The sequence below is a fragment of the Thalassophryne amazonica genome, chromosome 5, assembly GCF_902500255.1.
Source record: "Thalassophryne amazonica chromosome 5, fThaAma1.1, whole genome shotgun sequence".
Classification (NCBI taxonomy): domain Eukaryota; kingdom Metazoa; phylum Chordata; class Actinopteri; order Batrachoidiformes; family Batrachoididae; genus Thalassophryne; species Thalassophryne amazonica.
The window spans coordinates 7,422,845-7,444,154 of record NC_047107.1 but is presented as its reverse complement, the minus strand read 5'-3'; the positions used below and the strand labels follow the sequence as shown (position 1 = coordinate 7,444,154).

Below are 21,310 nucleotides of genomic sequence, written 5' to 3'. Positions count from 1 at the left end.
GTGGGGCAAAAGCATAAAAACTTGCACAACAGCCCTGGTCTAAATAATTTCTTAGCTGCTCTATGCTCTCTCTTTCTGAGTGCTCTGAAAATGAACTCAAGGGAAAGGTTATCTATCACTGAAGTTCTGACAGAACTTCTTGACCATGAAAGTGATATAGAGGAGGATGTGTCTGAGACAGAGAATAATATAGAGAATGATTTTGAGGATGACCCTGATTATGAGATGGAAGATAAGGATGAGGATGAGGTTGACACTCCTGTTCCTCCGATTGTCTTGGAAGGGTGTCAGCAAGATTTGAGGGATACAGGAGGGTTAATAAAAACTTTACCCTGGGGGAGAGATGAAATTGTTTTCTGAATTGTATTAAAATGTACCAATTGTATTGAAATGTACCAAAAAACACACCAAAAGAAAACTTTGTTGGATTTTATTGAAATGTACCAAAAAACCAAAATATATACAATATTTATTTAATAACAGTGTAGTCCTGCACCATTTGGTCCATAACATCCACGCCACACTTTGTTTTGTTGTAAAGCGTGACCGTGTTTGGCTTCCTTTTGGTGGTATTCTCAGTCTCAACCACGCTGTGCATGCTGCTGAGGATGTAAACCACCTTCCTTCGTTTGGGTGCATAAACTGAGTGTGGCACCAGTGGTTGAAAACACCTGAGTGGTGAATTCATTGTGGTCCATCTGTTTCGTGGAGGGAGGAATTTCCCTGCGGATCTTGTTGACGGTGCCGAGTAGGGTGGTTTTCCGGCTGTGCAGTCTTTGTGCCAGTGACAGCGAGGTGAAGAAATTGTCTGTGGTTACATTTCTGTCCTTGTCCAGGAACAGTTCCATCAGCCTCATCACCACATTTTCTGACAGTCTCTCCGCCCTGGAACAACTGGGGTCCTTGCCAAGATATGGGAAGACGTTACAGATGTACTTGGACTTCAAGTCGCAGGCCACCCAAAACTTAATCCCAAAGGAAACAGCAGCGAGTCTTTGACGGGTAAAGCTGTTCGTCAATGTTGATGTGTCGACCGGTGTTGTATGAGGATTTGGAAGCAAAAGACCTCCATACACCAGAAATTGCAGCAAATTTATCGGTCTTTGCTTGCTCGCTGCGAGTGGACCTGTCATCAAAGCGCATATGTCGCATGATGTCCTTGAAGCGGTTTCGGGCCATAATTCCAATGATGTGTGGGTTTCCCAGGTTTGCCGACCAGTAGTCATTGAGTGAGGGAACCTTGGTAAGCCAATGCAGGATGAGGATGGCAATGAATGCCATTAGTTCAGGGAGGGCCATGAACCAATCAGCATCCCCTGTTTGCTGTGCATGCTGAATTGTCCACTCTTGAATATTTCGGAGCATGGTATGTGTGATTAGACACAGGAAGCTCTGAAGGCGACTGGAGATGTTATGTCGGGCCTCTGCCGTTGGCTCTCCATCTGCGGCGTAAGCTTCCATTGGGGTGAAATGGAGAGGCCTCCCCACTTTTTCTTTACGCCACACTGTGCCGTCTTTCGCCGTCTCTGTCAGGTCAGGCTCCAACCGAGCTCTCTTTTCCGGCTGCAGAGCAATATCCTCATCTGTGGAGTGAAAAAAAGTGAAATTGTGAGTGATTGGACAGTCAAATGATATCACAAATGCACTAACTATTTTTCCAATACACTCTCCTCTGTTTCCAAATAAAGTCAGATAAATCTATCTACATAAAAAGACACATAGAAGCAGAACACTGTCTTGCACTTTTGTACAAACGGGTGCAGGGAAAAGTGGAGCCTATGAAAACAAATGAGGCCCGCACTCAGAAACTAAATGGAGGCTGTCGAATAAAACAACAAGCACAACGCACGAACAGAAAAAGGAAAAATACTTTTTTTGTACTTTCCACCTTCTTGTTTCAAATCAAATCAATTTCATTTATATAGCGCCAAATCACAACAAACAGTTGCTCCAAGGCGCTTCATATTGCAAGGCAAAGCCATACAATAATTACAGAAAAACCCCAACTGTCAAAACGACCTCCTGTGAGCAAGCACTTGGCGACAGTGGGAAGGAAAAACTCCCTTTTAACAGGAAGAAAACTCCAGCAGAACCAGGCTCAGGGAGGGGCAATCTTCTGCTGGGACTGGTTGGGGCTGAGAGAGAGAACCAGGAGAAAGACATGCTGTGGAGGGGAGCAGAGATCAATCACTAATGATTAAATGCAGAGTGGTGCATACAGAGCAAAAGGAGAAAGAAACACTCAGTGCATCATGGGAACCCCCCAGCAGTCTAAGTCTATAGCAGCATAACTAAGGGATGGTTCAGGGTCACCTGATCCAGTCCTAACTATAAGCTTTAGCAAAAAGGAAAGTTTTAAGCCTAATCTTAAAAGTAGAGAGGGTGTCTGTCTCCCTGATCCGAATTGGGAGCTGGTTCCAGAGGAGAGGAGCCTGAAAGCTGAAGGCTCTGCCTCCCATTCTACTCTTACAAACCCTAGGAACTACAAGTAAGCCTGCAGTCTGAGAGCGAAGCGCTCTATTGGGGTGATATGGTACTATGAGGTCCCTAAGATAAGATGGGACCTGATTATTCAAAACCTTATAAGTAAGAAGAAGAATTTTAAATTCTATTCTAGAATTAACAGGAAGCCAATGAAGAGAGGCCAATATGGGTGAGATATGCTCTCTCCTTCTAGTCCCTGTCAGTACTCTAGCTGCAGCATTTTGAATTAACTGAAGGCTTTTCAGGGAACTTTTAGGACAACCTGATAATAATGAATTACAGTAGTCCAGCCTAGAGGAAATAAATGCATGAATTAGTTTTTCAGCATCACTCTGAGACAAGACCTTTCTAATTTTAGAGATATTGCGCAAATGCAAAAAAACAGTCCTACATATTTGTTTAAAATGCGCATTGAATGACACATCCTGATCAAAAATGATTCCAAGATTTCTCACAGTATTACTAGAGGTCAGGGTAATGCCATCCAGAGTAAGGATCTGGTTAGACACCATGTTTCTAAGATTTGTGGGGCCAAGTACAATAACTTCAGTTTTATCTGAGTTTAAAAGCAGGAAATTAGAGGTCATCCATGTCTTTATGTCTGTAAGACAATCCTGCAGTTTAGCTAATTGGTGTGTGTCCTCTGGCTTCATGGATAGATAAAGCTGGGTATCATCTGCGTAACAATGAAAATTTAAGCAATACTGTCTAATAATACTGCCTAAGGGAAGCATGTATAAAGTGAATAAAATTGGTCCTAGCACAGAACCTTGTGGAACTCCATAATTAACCTTAGTCTGTGAAGAAGATTCCCCATTTACATGAACAAATTGTAATCTATTAGATAAATATGATTCAAACCACCACAGCGCAGTGCCTTTAATACCTATGACATGCTCTAATCTCTGTAATAAAATTTTATGGTCAACAGTATCAAAAGCAGCACTGAGGTCTAACAGAACAAGCACAGAGATGAGTCCACTGTCTGAGGCCATAAGAAGATCATTTGTAACCTTCACTAATGCTGTTTCTGTACTATGATGAATTCTAAACCCTGACTGAAACTCTTCAAATAGACCATTCCTCTGCAGATGATCAGTTAGCTGTTTTACAACTACCCTTTCAAGAATTTTTGAGAGAAAAGGAAGGTTGGAGATTGGCCTATAATTAGCTAAGATAGCTGGGTCAAGTGATGGCTTTTTAAGTAATGGTTTAATTACTGCCACCTTAAAAGCCTGTGGTACATAGCCAACTAATAGAGTTTGATCATATTTAAGATCGAAGCATTAAATAATGGTAGGGCTTCCTTGAGCAGCCTGGTAGGAATGGGGTCTAATAGACATGTTGATGGTTTGGATGAAGTAACTAGTGAAAATAACTCAGAGTTAAAATTTTATTAGCAAAGAAAGTCATGAAGTCATTACTAGTTAAAGGAATACTCGGCTCAATAGAGCTCTGACTCTTTGTCAGCCTGGCTACAGTGCTGAAAAGAAACCTGGGGTTGTTCTTATTTTCTTCAATTAGTGATGAGTAGTAAGATGTCCTAGCTTTACGGAGGGCTTTTTTATAGAGCAACAGACTCTTTTTCCAGGCTAAGTAAAGATCTTCTAAATTAGTGAGACACCATTTCCTCTCCAACTTACGGGTTATCTGCTTTAAGCTGCAAGTTTGTGAGTTATACCACGGAGTCAGGCACTTCTGATTTAAGGCTCTCTTTTTCAGAGGAGCTACAGCATCCAAAGTTGTCCTCAATGAGGATATAAAACTATTGACGAGATAATCTATCTCAGTCACAGAGTTTAGGTAGCTACTCTGCCCTGTGTTGGTATATGGCATTGGAGAACATAAAGAAGGAATCATATCCTTAAACCTAGTTACAGCGCTTTCTGAAAGACTTATTCCCCACTGCTGGGTAGTCCATCAGAGTAAATGTAAATGTTATTAAGAAATGATCAGACAGAAGGGGGTTTTCAGGGAATACTGTTAAGTCTTCAATTTCCATACCATAAGTCAGAACAAGATCTAAGGTATGATTAAAGTGGTGGGTGGACTCATTTACATTTGAGCAAAGCCAATTGAGTCTAACAATAGATTAAATGCAGTGTTGAGACTGTCATTCTCAGCATCTGTGTGGATGTTAAAATCGCCCACTATAATTATCTTATCTGAGCTAAGCACTAAGTCAGACAAAAGGTCTGAAAATTCACAGAGAAACTCACAGTGATGACCAGGAGGACGATAGATAACAACAAATAAAACTGGTTTTTGGGACTTCCAATTTGGATGGACAAGACTAAGAGACAAGCTTTCAAATGAATTAAAGCTCTGTCTGGGTTTTTGGTTAATTAATAAGCTGGAGTGGAAGATTTGTGCTTTTCCTCCGCCTCGGCCCGTGCTACGAGCGTTTCTGGCAGTTAGTGTGACTCGGGGGTGTTGACTCATTTAAACTAACATATTCATCCTGCTGTAACCAGGTTTCTGTAAGGCAGAATAAATCAATATGTTGATCAATTATTATATCATTTACTAACAGGGACTTAGAAGAGAGAGATCTAATGTTTAATAGACCACATTTAACTGTTTTAGTCTGTGGTGCAGTTGAAGGTGCTATATTATTTTTTCTTTTTGAATTTTTATGCTTAAATAGATTTTTGCTGGTTATTGGTGGTCTGGGAGCAGGCACCGTCTCTACGGGGATGGGGTAATGAGGGGATGGCAGGGGGAGAGAAGCTGCAGAGAGGTGTGTAAGACTACAACTCTGCTTCCTGGTCCCAACCCTGGATAGTCATGGTTTGGAGGATTTAAGAAAATTGGCCAGATTTCTAGAAATGAGAGCTGCTCCATCCAAAGTGGGATGGATGCCGTCTCTCCTAACAAGACCAGGTTTTCCCCAGAAGCTTTGCCAATTATCTATGAAGCCCACCTCATTGTTTGAAATGAAATATGAAAAAAGGGAAATAATAAGGAATGGAATCTTACCTGACTTTCCAAAAATGGAAGGGTGTCAGCAAGATTTGAGGGATACAGGAATACAGTAGAGTCAGCAGCAGCTGCAGACAGCAATTATGCAAACACCCCTCCCCTGAGGTGTTCTGAGACTTCCTTGTTTACATAACAGAAGTAGCTCTCCACAGGGGATCTTGGTCATTTGACCATCCTGTGGGCCTTTAGAGGTAGATTGGTCATTTGACCAGTCCTTGGTCTTCCAAGTGTTAAACCTATTTAAGTCTAACAATGATGTTTGCTCATTCGTAACAAAAGTTTCATCTGCTGTGACTGCATAGCATGTATCCGTAGCGCTTGGCATCACAGTTTATTGCAACTTGCACCTTTCCCAGAAGCTACTGTCATCTGAGCACTGATATTGATATTGCATGTGCTTACAGACAAAAGAAAATAAGAGACAAAATTCAATTTATTATTCAACTAAACTGCAAATATATGAATTTTCTAACATTTATGAAACACTTCTCTAAACAAGGCCATAGGGTCACTGACCCTAAAGAGATTCCCTTTTTGGCACAGTAATCTATTCAACAATTCAGTGTTACAACCAAAACTATGATACATACACTTTTCTTTCCTTTATATTTGACATCCTTGACCATGAAAACATACCACTAGAACTTGGAATCACTTTTATGTCTTTATTAGTTCAAAAGTTATTGTATAAACTATTTTTCGGTAATGGCGGTTTTCTTCTGGATCTAGCTCCATAACATTTGAAGCTACATCAAATCTGATGACACCTTACTGAATCAGTACAGATTCAGCTACAATTTGGTGTTAGTTATGCATTTCTAGCTTCATTTGTCACGTCACACTGACACATTTTCTATTTTCCCTATATTTTTGCATATTCTGGATCATCAGATCCGGAATCCGGATCCGATCATCACCAAACTTTGTTGTTTGATAGAACATTTGACTATGTTACACCCTAATGTTTTTCAAACCTTTCTGCCTTGTTTTTGTGGAGTTAGAAACTAGAATGTCAAACTCCCGCAATCGTGAAGAATCCTTTAAAAAGTTCCTGGATCCGGATCATGATCCGGATCGCCACTAAAATTTAATCAGTTGTTCCTCTTGTCATTTCCAACCACTCCACAAAATTTAATCGAAATCCGTTCAAAACTTTCTGAGTTATCCTGCTGACAGACAGACAAACAAACAAACGTGACCGAAAACATAACCTCCTTGGCGGAGGTAATAACTTCACACGGGAAAATGGTGCACTATTTTGTTTTCAGCTGCAGTCACCGAAGCAGTCACAAAAAGTGCAGTTTTGGTTCCCAGTGGAGAAGGGAAGATGAGGCAGATGGGAGACGTCGTGCCAGTAAGTGTTAGCTTGCACAGCTAACCAGAGTAGCTGTGTTCGCTCACCTGCACAATTGCCTCAACACGTTTGCGCTCCGGGTCATAAACAGACCGCAACACGTCTGCTTTCCACTACATTGTCATTTTTTCTTTGCATTTCACTTTGTTTGCTTGTAATTTGCCCAAAAACTCAAGAGAATGTGCCGTGTTTCTGTCCTTGAAAGTAGAGACATTCATCATATTTTGCCCCTTTAGTGCCCACCCTCATACGAGACTGTGCTACCCAATTAGGACTAGAATCAGTGTTTGGGGGGGTTACTCACTTAGTGCAGCCAGTTCAGGGTTTGAACCTCCAGTTAGCTAGTTTGTTTGTTTGTTTGTGTTGGGCAAATATGGTTTTCCGTTTACAACCCCTGGCAATAATTATGGAATCACTGGCCTCGGAGGATGTTCATTCAGTTGTTTAATTTTGTAGAAAAAAAAAAAGCAGATCACAGACATGTCACAAAACTAAAGTCATTTTAAATCGCAACTTTCTGGCTTCAAGAAACACTATAAGAAATCAGGAAAAAAAAAAATGTGGCAGTCAGTAACGGTTACTTGTTTAGACCAAGCAGAGGGGAAAAAATATGGACTCACTCAATTCTGAGGAATAAATTATGGAATCACCCTGTAAATTTTCATCCCCAAAACTAACACCTGCCTCAAATCAGATCTGCTCGTTAGTCTGCATCTAAAAATTAGTGATCACACCTTGGAGAGCTGTTGCACCAAGTGGACTGACATGAATCATGGCTCCAACATGAGAGATGTCAGTTGAAACAAAGGAGAGGATTATCAAACTCTTAAAAGGGGGTAAATCATCACGCAGTGTTGCAAAAGATTGTTGTTCACAGTCAGCTGTGTCTAAACTCTGGACCAAATACAAACAACATGGGAAGGCTGTTAAAGGCAAACATACTGATAGACCAAGGAAGACATCAAAGCGTCAAGACAGAAAACTTAAAGCAATATGTCTCAACAAAACAAATGAGGAATGAATGGGAGGAAACTGGAGTCAACGTCTGTGACTGAACTGTAAGAAACCGCCTAAAGGAAATGGGATTTACATACAGAAAAGCTAAACGAAGCCATCATTAACACCTAAACAGAAAAAAAGGTTACAATGGACTAAGGAAAAGCAACCGTGGACTGTGGATGACTGGATGAAAGTCATATTCAGTGATGAATCTCGAATCTGCATTGGGCAAGGTGATGATGCTGGAACTTTTGTTTGGTTCCGTTCCAGTGAGATTTATAAAGATGACTGCCTGAAGAGAACATGTAAATTTCCACAGTCATTGATGATATGGGGCTGCATGTCAGGTAAAGGCACTGGGGAGATGGCTGTCATTACATCATCAATAAATGCACAAGTTTATGTTGATATTTTGGACACTTTTCTTATCCCATCAATTGAAAGGATGTTTGGGGATGATGAAATCATTTTTCAAGATGATAATGCATCTTGCCATAGATCAAAAACTGTGAAAACATTCCTTGCAAAAAGGCACATAGGGTCAATGTCATGGCCTTCAAATAGTCCGGATCTTAATCCAACTGAAAATCTTTGGTGGAAGTCCATGACAAGGCTCCAACCTGCAAAGCTGATCTGGCAACAGCAATCAGAGAAAGTTGGAGCCAGATTGTGGAGCCAGATTGATGAAGAGTACTGTTTGTCACTCATTAAGTCCATGCCTCAGAGACTGCAAGCTGTTATAAAAGCCAGAGGTGGTGCAACAAAATACTAGTGATGTGTTGGAGCGTTCTTTTGTTTTTCATGATTCCATAATTTTTTCCTCAGAATTGAGTGATTCCATATTTTTTTCCCTCTGCTTGGTCTAAAAAAGTAACCGTTACTGACTGCCACAATTTTTTTTCCTGATGTCTTACAGTGTTTCTTAAAGCCAGAAAGTTGCCATTTGAATGACTTTAGTTTTGTGTCATGTCTGTGATCTGCTTTTTTTCTACAAAATTAAACAACTGAATGAACATCCTCCGAGGCCGGTGATTCCATAATTTTTGCCAGGGGTTGTAGCAAGTATTGTATTTTACAGAGTATGAGTTTAGTAGTTTAGGAGGTCCTGTGGCGTGTACTCCATTGCAACTTTTATACTGAAAAGTCAGGACTTTGTTATTAATTGATATAATAACTATTTCCATAGGGCTATCCCAGGAATCAAAGCACTCTAGTAAATAAACTCCAATAATAAAACAATGAATGTCAATAATCAAAAGTACACAACAATGTCAAACATCCAAAATTAAAGAGCTGATAATGTAGAAAAATGTGCAACTCATACTCCGGAGAATCCAGTGCGCACTTTTTATTTATTTTAATGCCCAGTTCCAGTAGAATAAGTCTGCTTTGAATGTTGTTTAACCTTTTTGGAAACCGCATGGTGACAGAAGAGAAAATGAACTAGTTGTTCCAGTCTTAGAACTATATGATTTTTTTTTTTTTTTTTTTTTTTACTTTTAAGACTTTCATTACTTAATTCCAGTCTTGTTTTAAAAAAAAAAAAGACAGCTAAAAACACAAAACAGTTATATGTCAAGTCTGGCAGAGCAGCACAGACACCTCTGGTCTTAATATTTTCAGTGTTTGTAAGATGACTGTTCACAGCAGGTATTTGTGTTTTATTTTACTGTTTCAGAAATGACAATAGTCCAAACAAAGGGCCCCTGTCACAAAAGCAAGCAGAGTACTTTCTTGCAAGACAGGTAAGTGTGAAGCCCCACAGTAGTCTGTCATTTGTCTGTGGCTGTATTGCTGCTGTACAATGGATTTGATTGATGTTATTAACATCACTTTTGAGTCAGTGGGAAACAGTCGGGTCTGTATTGGGACAGTGACATTTATAATTTTGCCTCTGTGCACCACCACACTGCCCATGACGGGATGGTATATGCAGGTGCTGGCCTCCATTTAATAAGCAGTAGTCACATTTCTGAGTGACAAGTTCTCGCTACAGCTGAATGCAGTTTTTACTTAAACATCTGACCCCCCCCCAAAAAAACAAATTTCCTCCGTGCTCCTCCAACATGCCGCACTGGGCACTGTATCATTACTATAGCAACCAATGTGGATCATAGCTAAATGAAGATTGCTCCATGGAGAAAAAGATAAGGAGAAAAAAGGCATGTACATGTACCAAGGTTTCATAAGCACAAAAACGTGGCGTACGTCCTTCTCCACGCTAATGTTCAGATTTATCAAAAGTGAAATGGCCTCAGAAATATGCAGTGTCCCACATCAAGTTGATGGCTGACGTGCGTATGTTTCTACAGCTACACGTAGCGGCGATGCTGGGAAACTTAATAATGTGAAAAACACAAAGTCATCAGAGTGATATTCACATCAGAGGCACACTTAATTAACACACCTCATGTTTGCAGTTATAAGAGTGGATATAAAAGCATGCGTAAATTGATGAAGAAAATGGTATTACAATGGCTGTGTTAGCGTTGTTAAAGGGCCGTGCAAATGGTGCAATCTGACGTGAGCGTGTATTCAGGGAATGTGAAGATTTACTTGCAAATGACGATAATTGGGTCATAAGCCAATTTTGTTTATTGAGGTCAGAGTTACTGGAGTAGTGTACAGAGCTGCAGCTGGCCCAGAGTGCAATATGGCGAGGAGCCAAGGGTTGTCTGTGCCCACACAGGTGCTGACCACGGTGGGGTTCCTGGCAACGGGCATTCCAGCAGCAGCTGGCCGATTGGTCAGGAATGTGCCAGTCAACCTTGCTCTGAGCCATGCCAGCTGTGTGGAGCACAATCATCCGAATGTCATCCAGGTACATCACATTCCAACATTACATCGCAATTTGCAGCAAGAGCCGGTTTCCCTAAAGTAATCGGGGCTATTGACTGCACACATATTGCTATAAAGCAGTAGTGGGCAGTATGTTGAGGGCTACGCGCGTAGGACGGAAGAAATTAAACATGTTTTATTTTCTTCAGCGTACAGCACAGCATGGAGCCTTCACGCGAGTACACGTAGCGCGTGCTACTGTCCGCTATTGTGAACCCGCCCACGCTGCAACACGGTACTGTACGCCATTTCACATCTCCCTGTTGTTCTTCAGGAGCTATAAATACTGCAAGATCGTTGCTTCACTTTATCATACTGGACTCATGATATGAGGACTGTTCACTGTGTTGTCGTTTCATAAAATCTCTCTCTCTCTCTCTCTCTCTCTGTCTAATCAGAGCTGTGACTCTTTAAAATAAACGCACACTCGCTGCATGTCGGTGCGATCATCAAACGCCCAAATCGAACAGTCTGATCAAAGCTGAAAAGAGCTGTGACTCTTTAAAATAAACACGCACTCGCTGCATTAAAAAAAAAATAATAATAATGTTAAATGACTGTTTTTGAGCACCACACTGTGCAGTAGAGAACAGAGTGCACTTCCACAGAGGCAGAAAATAGCACTGAACTGGTGCGGCATGGCACACGCGACTGTGTGCACACATTAAAACGCGAACACACGCAGCTGCAAGTATGAACGAAGACTGAAAAAGGCTGAGTACGTGCGTATTTCGGGTGTATTTAAATGAAACACAACACCGCAATGAGCAGCTCTACGAATACCCCACTGTGACAGGTGCTTAAGAGCAACATGAGACTTTTCTAAACTGATAAAACCAACTGAGCTACAAAAACGCAATAAATCAATAGCACTAACAACACTGTTAAACTAACTTAAACCACAATAACATTTAAAACCTCAAAACCACAAACTCCCATTGTATATTGCAGTACAGCATCCATTGTTTATTGGTTAGCTAAAATTGCTAATTTCTCCAAAAATACTTGTCCTATCAACCTTCTGTTTTCACAGCGTTCATCCTTGATCCCAAATACATAAGCATGGCAAACAGCAAATGTCAGCTCTCCCCGGGTTTTTGCAAGATCAAAACCACACACACACACACACACACACACACACAGAGGCCACTTGGCTATTTTAATATAGATGAGAGCATTTTTTAAATCCACATATAAAATCATCTTTTCATCTGTTAAAATTCACCAGAATATCTTCTTTAAAGTGTGGAAAAGTTCAAAATTTTGCCCTTATTGGAGGGAGGACACCCCCTCCCCCTCATAGTCAACCACCATTCGTTTTCCTTTCTGACTCTTCTCATCCCTGTAATATATGCCAGCAAAATTGACCTGTTTCATTGTCAGAGGGCTGTCAGGTTGGCTAAGAAGGAAGAAAAGCACCTTACCCAATTTGTGCAGTTTGGTGCTCTGGTCTACACAAAAGCATGGCTTTCTGCTCCACATTCTGTTGAACCTCCTACAAATGATCTGCAGCTCTGGAAAATTCTCAAAAGATAACAGCTTATTGATCCAAATATCAGTGCAGCTGAAAGAAAGGTCCTTGAGAACCACCTTTGGTACTAGTCTAATGAGCTGATTGGATTAGATCTTTTTGACAACAAGCTTCCTCCTTCAGAAAAGTTGGTGCTCTGCAAAGGACTGACCAGGGAATTTGAGAAATGCGAAGTCAGAGGGAATACAGCACTTCTGGAAGATCAATCAATCAATCAATCAACTTTTTTCTTATATAGCACCAAATCACAACAAACAGTTGCCCCAAGGCGCTCTATATTGTAAGGCAAGGCCATACAATAATTAGGAAAAACCCCAACGGTCAAAACGACCCCCTATGAGCAAGCACTTGGCTACAGTGGGAAGGAAAAACTCCCTTTTAACAGGAAGAAACCTCCAGCAGAACCAGGCTCAGGGAGGGGCAGTCTTCTGCTGAGACTGGTTGGGGCTGAGGGAAAGAACCAGGAAAAAGACATGCTGTGAAGAGGGGCAGAGATCGATCACTAATGATTAAATGCAGAGTGATGCATACGGAGCAAAAAGAGAAAGAAACAGTGCATCATGGGAACCCCCCCACAGTCTACGTCTAAAGCAGCATAACCAAGGGATGGTCCAGGGTCACCTGATCCAGCCCTAACTATAAGCCTTAGCGAAAAGGAAAGTTTTAAGCCTAATCTTAAAAGTAGAGAGGGTATCTGTCTCCCTGATCTGAATTGGGAGCTGGTTCCACAGGAGAGGAGCCTGAAAGCTGAAGGCTCTGCCTCCCATTCTACTCTTACAAACCCTAGGAACTACAAGTAAGCCTGCAGTCTGAGAGTGAAGCGCTCTAATGGGGTAATATGGTACTACGAGGTCCCTAAGATAAGATGGGACCTGATTATTCAAAACCTTATAAGTAAGAAGAAGAATTTTAAATTCTATTCTAGAATTAACAGGAAGCCAATGAAGAGAGGCCAACACGGGTGAGATATGCTCTCTCCTGCTAGTCCCCGTCAGTACTCTAGCTGCAGCATTCTGAACCAACTGAAGGCTTTTTAGGGAACTTTTAGGACAACCTGATAATAATGAATTACAATAGTCCAGCCTAGAGGAAATAAATGCATGAATTAATTTTTCAGCATCACTCTGAGACAAGACCTTTCTGATTTTAGAGATATTGCGTAAATGCAAAAAGGCAGTCCTACATATTTGTTTAATATGCGCTTTGAATGACATATCCTGATCAAAAATGACTCCAAGATTTCTCACAGTATTACTAGAGATCAGGGAAATGCCATCCAGAGTAACGATCTGGTTAGACACCATGCTTCTAAGATTTGTGGGGCCAAGTACAATAACTTCAGTTTTATCTGAGTTTAAAAGCAGGAAATTAGAGGTCATCCATGTCTTTATGTCTGTAAGACAATCCTGCAGTTTAGCTAATTGGTGTGTATCCTCTGGCTTCATGGATAGATAAAGCTGGGTATCATCTGCGTAACAATGAAAATTTAAGCAATACCGTCTAATAATACTGCCTAAGGGAAGCATGTATAAAGTGAATAAAATTGGTCCTAGCACAGAACCTTGTGGAACTCCATAATTAACTTTAGTCTGTGAAGAAGATTCCCCATTTACATGAACAAACTGTAATCTATTAGACAAATATGATTCAAACCACCGCAGCGCAGTGCCTTTAATACCTATGACATGCTCTAATCTCTGTAATAAAATTTTATGGTCAACAGTATCAAAAGCAGCACTGAGGTCCAACAAAACAAGCACAGAGATAAGTCCACTGTCCGAAGCCATAAGAAGATCATTTGTAACCTTCACTAATGCTGTTTCTGTACTATGATGAATTCTAAAACCTGACTGAAACTCTTCAAATAGACCATTCCTCTGCAGGTGATCAGTTAGCTGTTTTACAACTACCCTCTCAAGAATCTTTGAGAGAAAAGGAAGGTTGGAGATTGGCCTATAATTAGCTAAGATAGCTGGGTCAAGTGATGGCTTTTTAAGTAATGGTTTAATTACTGCCACCTTAAAGGCCTGTGGTACATAACCAACTAACAAAGATAGATTGATCATATTTAAGATTGAAGCATTGAATAATGGTAGGACTTCCTTGAGCAGCCTGGCAGGAATGGGGTCTAATAAACATGTTGATGGTTTGGATGAAGTAACTAATGAAAATAACTCAGACAGAACAATCGGAGAGAAAGAGTCTAACCAAATACCGGCATCACTGAAAGCAGCCAAAGATAACGATACATCTTTGGGATGGTTATGAGTAATTTTTTCTCTAATAGTCAAAATTTTGTTAGCAAAGAAAGTCATGAAGTCATTACTAGTTAAAGTTAATGGAATACTCAGCTCAATAGAGCTCTGACTCTTTGTCAGCCTGGCTATAGTGCTGAAAAGAAACCTGGGTTGTTCTTATTTTCTTCAATTAGTGATGAGTAGAAAGATGTCCTAGCTTTACGGAGGGCTTTTTTATAGAGCAACAAACTCTTTTTCCAGGCTAAGTGAAGATCTTCTAAATTAGTGAGACGCCATTTCCTCTCCAACTTACGGGTTATCTGCTTTAAGCTACGAGTTTGTGAGTTATACCACGGAGTCAGACACTTCTGATTTAAAGCTCTCTTTTTCAGAGGAGCTACAGCATCCAAGGTTGTCTTCAATGAGGATGTAAAACTATTGACGAGATACTCTAACTCCCTTACAGAGTTTAGGTAGCTACTCTGCTCTGTGTTGGTATATGACATTAGAGAACATAAAGAAGGAATCATATCCTTAAACCTAGTTACAGCGCTTTCTGAAAGACTTCTAGTGTAATGAAACTTATTCCCCACTGCAGGGTAGTCCATCAGGGTAAATGTAAATGTTATTAAAAAATGATCAGACAGAAGGGAGTTTTCAGGGAATACTGTTAAGTCTTCTATTTCCATACCATAAGTCAGAACAAGATCTAAGATATGATTAAAGTGGTGGGTGGACTCATTTACTTTTTGAGCAAAGCCAATAGAGTCTAATAATAGATTAAATGCAGTGTTGAGGCTGTCATTCTCAGCATCTGTGTGGATGTTAAAATCGCCCACTATAATTATCTTATCTGAGCTAAGCACTAAGTCAGACAAAAGGTCTGAAAATTCACAGAGAAACTCACAGTGATGACCAGGTGGACGATAGATAATAACAAATAAAACTGGTTTTTGAGACTTCCAATTTGGATGGACAAGACTAAGAGACAAGCTTTCAAATGAATTAAAGCTCTGTCTAGGTTTTTGATTAATTAATAAGCTGGAATGGAAGATTGCTGCTAATCCTCCGCCCCGGCCCGTGCTACGAGCATTCTGACAGTTAGTGTGACTCGGGGGTGTTGACTCATTTAAACTAACATATTCATCCTGCTGTAACCAGGTTTCTGTTAGGCAGAATAAATCAATACGTTGATCAATTATTATATCATTTACCAACAGGGACTTAGAAGAGAGAGACCTAATGTTTAATAGACCACATTTAACTGTTTTAGTCTGTGGTGCAATTGAAGGTGCTATATTATTTTTTCTTTTTGAATTTTTATGCTTAAATAGATTTTTGCTGATTATTGGTGGCCTGGGAGCAGGCACCGTCTCCACGGGGACGGGGCAACGAGGGGACGGCAGGGGGAGAGAAGCTGCAGAGAGGTGTATAAGACCACAGCTCTGCCTCCTGGTCCCAACGCTGGACAGTCACAGTTTGGAGGATCCAAGAAAATTGGCCAGATTTCTAGAAATGAGAGCTGCTCCATCCAAAGTGGGATGGATGCCGTCTCTCCTAACAAGACCAGGTTTTCCCCAGAAGCTTTGCCAATTATCAATGAAGCCCACCTCATTTTTTGGACACCACTCAGACAGCCAGCAATTCAAGGAGAACATGCGGCTAAACATGTCACTCCCGGTCTGATTGGGGAGGGGCCCAGAGAAAACAACAGAGTCCGACATTGTTTTTGCAAAGTTACACACCGATTTAATGTTAATTTTAGTGACCTCCGATTGGCGTAACCGAGTGTCATTACTGCCGACGTGAATTACAATCTTACCATATTTACGCTTAGCCTTAGCCAGCAATTTCAAATGTCCTTCGATGTCGCCTGCTCTGGCCCCCGGAAGATAATTGACAATGGTTGCTGGTGTCGCTAACTTCACATTTCTCAAAACAGTCGCCAATAACCAGAGTTTGATCCTCGGCGAGTGTATCGTCGAGTGGGGAAAAACGGTTAGAGATGTGAACGGGTTGACGGTGTACACGGGGCTTCTGTTTAGGGCTACGCTTCCTCCTCACAGTCACCCAGTCAGCCTGCTTTCCCGACTGCCCGGGATCTGCCAGGGGGTAACTAACGGCGGCTAAGCTACCTTGGTCCGCACCGACTACAGGGGCCTGCCAAGCTGTAGAATTTTCCACGGTGCGGAGCCGAGTCTCCAATTCGCCCAGCCTGGCCTCCAAAGCTACGAATAAGCTGCACTTATTACAAGTACCGTTACTGCTAAAGGAGGCCGAGGAATAACTAAACATTTCACACCCAGAGCAGAAAAGTACGGGAGAGACAGGAGAAGCCGCCATGCTAAATCGGCTAAGAGCTAGTAGCTACGCAACCTAGCGGATTCCTAAAAACACACAAAGTGAATAATGTGTAAATAATTTAGAGGTGATTCAGCAGAAGGAGTGCCTTAATTAAGGCACCAAACAGGCCATGAAGCAGCACAGGTAACGCACAACAACAGCGAACGCACGACAACGGTGCTAAAATAAAATAAAAATCGACTAAACACTCTGTGGAGCAGCACAGGTAACGCACGACAACAGTGCTAAAAAAAATAAAAACGAAAGCGTTAGCAAGCTAGTTAGCTTGCCAACGCTTTCTGAGTTATGGAAACAAACGCATGTAATGGACAACATGTTGAGGCCAGAAAATGATTGTGTTCATTGGGATGTGAATCATACAACAACTCACGATTCAATTCAATTCCGATTCTTGGGGTGACGATTCGATTCAGAATCGATTTTCTATTCAAAGAGCTCTGAGAAATAGTTATATTACTTAAAAAATGTTTATGTTTAAGAAAATGCAGCTTTACAAGGTTAATCAAGTGATTCTACATGTAAATTTACTTATCTGCTTTGCTCGTTCGGAGTTGGCTGGCAGTTTAGCGAAGCGCTGGTCCGTAGTCGGCAGTAGTCGGCTCCCCTCTTTTAGCTCCAGGTGATAGCGTAGCATGTGGGCTTGCGGATTTGAAGTGTTTCCGAAGTACTTGACTTTCATTTTGCAGATTCTGCACACTACATAAGTCATGTCAAGCTCCTTCTTACGCAGCAAATAATAAAATCCAAAATGCGCCCAAACATTTACCTTCAGCAAAGACGGTGCTGGCTGAATTAGCTCTTCGTCCGCCATGCTAAGCTACAGCCACTGAACTCTGCAGCGCACGAGTGTTTGAAGCACGCCGGACGCTGTAGTACGGAAGCCGTTGCCTGGCAAACAGTACACGCAGCGAGTAAGCAAGATTATGTTTAAAAAAATGCTTTTAAAAAATCGATTCTTGGACATTTTGGATCGATTCAGAATCGTAATAAATAAGAATCGCGATTCGGACATGTATCGATTTTTTTTTTTTTTTTTTTCCGACACCCCTAGTGTTCATCTTTATATATTGAACAATAAGTAGTTATTGTGACAGGCCGAACCACCACCATTTATTTACCACCTGTGTAGTGCTGGTGCACCAATCGGACCAGTCTGTAGTTGTCTGCATCTTCTGAAATTCCAAGCTGTGCATTCAGGTGGTCTTGGACTTTGTTAAACACCTCTTTTCTCAGGCCTACCTCCTGAAAAATGATGAGAACAAGGCGCTGAAGCCTGCTGCGCTGCAGGAAGAGCTCAACAACATGCTGAAGTTTAACCCAGACTTTGCTGAGGCGGTGAGCGTTTTAACATGTCATTTTTTTCATGTTTACTCTTGGTTTCAGTCTAAGTGGCTTTTCTTTCTCCTCAGCATTACCTGAACTATTTGAACAGCATGCGGGTTCAGGACATCTTCCTGTCGGCACACAGTCTCTTGCATTATTTTGACCGCCTCATCTTGTCCGGGAATGAGGGAAAGAGCAACGGTGATGATGGCTACGGGCGAAGTCTCCGCTACGCTGCTCTTAACCTCGCAAGTTTGCACTGTCGCTTCGGCCACTCGTGAGTACCAGCGCTGGTGGACCTGTGAGTATACAGACAGATTGTTAAACAGAGCAAGTCGGTGACTCGTCCCTTTGCCTTCAGTCAGCAGGCTGCTCTGGCTCTACAAGAAGCTATCCGCATTGCCCAGGAGTCCAATGACCACGTGTGCTTGCAGCACTGCCTGGTAGAAGCTACCTTATTAGTTTCACTGTTGTTGTGAAGAAGCTTGGTGTGACGTCCCAGTCTTTTTTGTGCTCTTCTTCAGAGTTGGCTCTACACACTGGAGCAGATGAAGGGATCAGATAGCACATTGCTAACTGAGGATTCTGTGAAAATGGCTGCTCATTTCTGCCTGCCAGTGAGTCTGCATCATTTGCTTCCGGCAGTTACCAGAGAGCTGTTCATGATGTGAATGTTCTTTACAGCCAGCCCATGTTACCATTAAGATGAACAAAAATCAGCTCATTACCTAACAAGCAATCTTTCAAACAGGCAAGCCAACTATAGATAACCACACTGCAAAAGTGCAGAATCTTATCACGTACGTATATTTGTCTAATTTCTAAAGCCCGACTGATATATTGGTTGTAATAATTTGCTTTTCACAAGCGTTTCTGTATTGGCCTTACTTTACTGATATGAAAACATTTATCAAATAAAGTATGAGGATGAACCATACAGTTGGTCCAGCAGAGGCGCTCCAGTGGTGTTGTTTATAATGCTGTCAAGCATGACTGGGACCCCCATCACTCCTCTGTCACAGTGGCTTCAAGAGACAGAGGCAGTGTCCAGCTGCCATTCATTTTCAATCAGAGTGGGTATTTTACAGCAACAACAGACAGACAGCTGGTCACTATGCAACAAGCTAGACGGAGTCAAAATAGACTAGAAGTCTATTATATGAACATGCTGAGTGACGCAACATAGCGACTGAAGGCAGTATGACCTGCAGTACCATTCAAAAGTTTGGACACACTTTCCCATTCTGTTGTAGGTGAATATGCATCCAACAGACAACCAAGTGTACATTGGTTGGTTGTTTGGCTATATCGGAATTGTAAATATATACATATTTTTATTTTTTAACTCCCTAATATATGTATCCCCCCCCCCCCCCCCCCAAAAAAAAAAAAAAATACATATTGGTTGGGCTCTACTAATGTCTCATCAAAAATGTAATCTACACTTAATTTGTACATTGTGTAAGTTACTAATTTTAGGAAGTGTTACAACTTTTAGAAATAACAGAGCAGTTCAACAATCTTACAGCCAGTTTAAAAACCTTATTTCATCTCATGTGTCTCAAAACATGTTTCTAAGACTCTTTTACTGAGCAAGATTTTAAAGACATGCCACACATCTAAAAATAAGTTCTTAAGTGACTTCATTGTTTGTGTCTGAACTTAAGTGTAGTTGAGATATTTAGCTAAAAATAATAAAAAAAATATCTATGCTTGTTGTGTTCCTCACGCTCATTGGTAATCCTTTCTTTTGTAGTATTTGGCGTCTCTGGGTATTCAGTCTTTGGTCAGGCAAGGGTCAACACAGGGCAAGACGGCACACAAACTGATGGATGCCCTGAAAGACACGGGTGTTCTGGACTGGAAGCACAGTCTGTCCGAGCTGATAGAAATCAACTTGGCTCAGACGACGTCTATATGGAGGATGTATGGAAAGAGGTCAGACTTCCACTTGACACCTAAATTTCCTTCCATTTCACACCTTTACCTCACTTATGTTAAGTTAGCGCCACCATCTCCAACATCAGTGTGACACTTAGTTTAGTCAGTGATCTGTTATACTCCAATTTGAATTCATTTTTTTTAAACTCACACTCTTAAGCCTATAATGCAGCATGTATTGTTTTTTATACATACGTTTCTTGGGTAAGGCATGATAGGGTTAACACATTAGCACTCTTCCGGGAGTGTCCTCACCAGGACTACAGCACCACAAGAATGGGTCACAAAAAATTGTAAAAAATGTGCAAGGAAGACAAGAAAAAAATTAAATGAGAATTTCATAAACTGTGTAAATAGACTGAAGTCAATGAAACTTAGTGGAAATGTCAGATTTATTAATTCATTTTCTAAACATGCTTATTCCAATTAAGGGTCTATAATTGTGCACGTCAGAGGCTCGGCGAAGCGCCCACAATGCAGCTGTCACCTACATAATACACAGATTATGACATATTAACCATCTAACTCTGTCAGAGGAATGACTGTGGAACTGTTTCACCAGCCCACAACACCATAAATATACATGTGAACTCACCTCCGGTACAGCCTTAAGCCCCTTTCACATCAGGGCTGCTCCCAGTTGCGTTGTGCGTCATCATGACGACGCCACATGGAAGCAACCTAGTGCCGAGACGATGCAGCTCAGTGCCACAACAGCGCGAGGGGCGCGAACAAAAATTAAACATGTTTAATTTTTGTTTGCGTCCTCTGCTCAATGCAGAATTAAGTGGTTTCAGCGCAAGTCAGAGCAACAGGACAGAAGTCAGAGCAACAGGACAGTACTCAGCGTGACTGAAAGACACACTCACAATACAACGTTACCCAACGCCAATTTATGATTCCTGCTGTGTTCCATTGTTCCCGCAGTATAAATCACACAGGATTGTTTTTATACCATGTACACAATGCAGTAAAAACTACACGCTCAAAAAAGTGCACAGAAAAAAAAAATGCTGATTGCAGCTGCAGCTACTTCTCTGTGTGGAGCTGTCTGGTGAAGAGAGGCACTGTGAAGCAGCTTCTTCTCTCACAAATGTGTTTGTTCCTTGTTCTTCCCTCAGATTCTCTCATTACTGTTAAAAAAGGACATAAGTTCTGCTCACAGACTGACTGCCAGAGACAGGACATGTCCACATCAAGTATAACTCCAGGCATCTCCACATTTACTCACGGACGGTTCACATCACGGGCGCGCAC

General features: G+C 41.3%; 1 protein-coding gene and 1 long non-coding RNA gene across 5 annotated transcripts in view; one reads left to right on the top strand and one right to left on the bottom strand.

The window, feature by feature from the left end:
* The window catches only part of anapc5 (anaphase promoting complex subunit 5), a 60,214-nt gene that overhangs the window by 18,451 nt on the left and 20,453 nt on the right, over positions 1-21,310 (top strand). For all 4 annotated transcript variants that reach the window (XM_034169696.1, XM_034169697.1, XM_034169698.1 and 1 more), the window contains exons 5-10: positions 9,498-9,564; positions 18,023-18,124; positions 18,199-18,389; positions 18,474-18,555; positions 18,637-18,729; positions 19,869-20,050. In XM_034169696.1, coding sequence (XP_034025587.1) covers positions 9,498-9,564; positions 18,023-18,124; positions 18,199-18,389; positions 18,474-18,555; positions 18,637-18,729; positions 19,869-20,050 — 717 coding nt within the window. The remainder of the gene's footprint in view (positions 1-9,497; positions 9,565-18,022; positions 18,125-18,198; positions 18,390-18,473; positions 18,556-18,636; positions 18,730-19,868; positions 20,051-21,310) is intronic.
* LOC117510084 lies at positions 11,528-19,317 on the bottom strand. The gene is made up of 3 exons (XR_004560610.1): positions 19,149-19,317; positions 16,580-16,585; positions 11,528-11,538 (listed from the first exon to the last, which is right to left on the bottom strand). It is a non-coding gene; the product is annotated as an uncharacterized LOC117510084 (long non-coding RNA).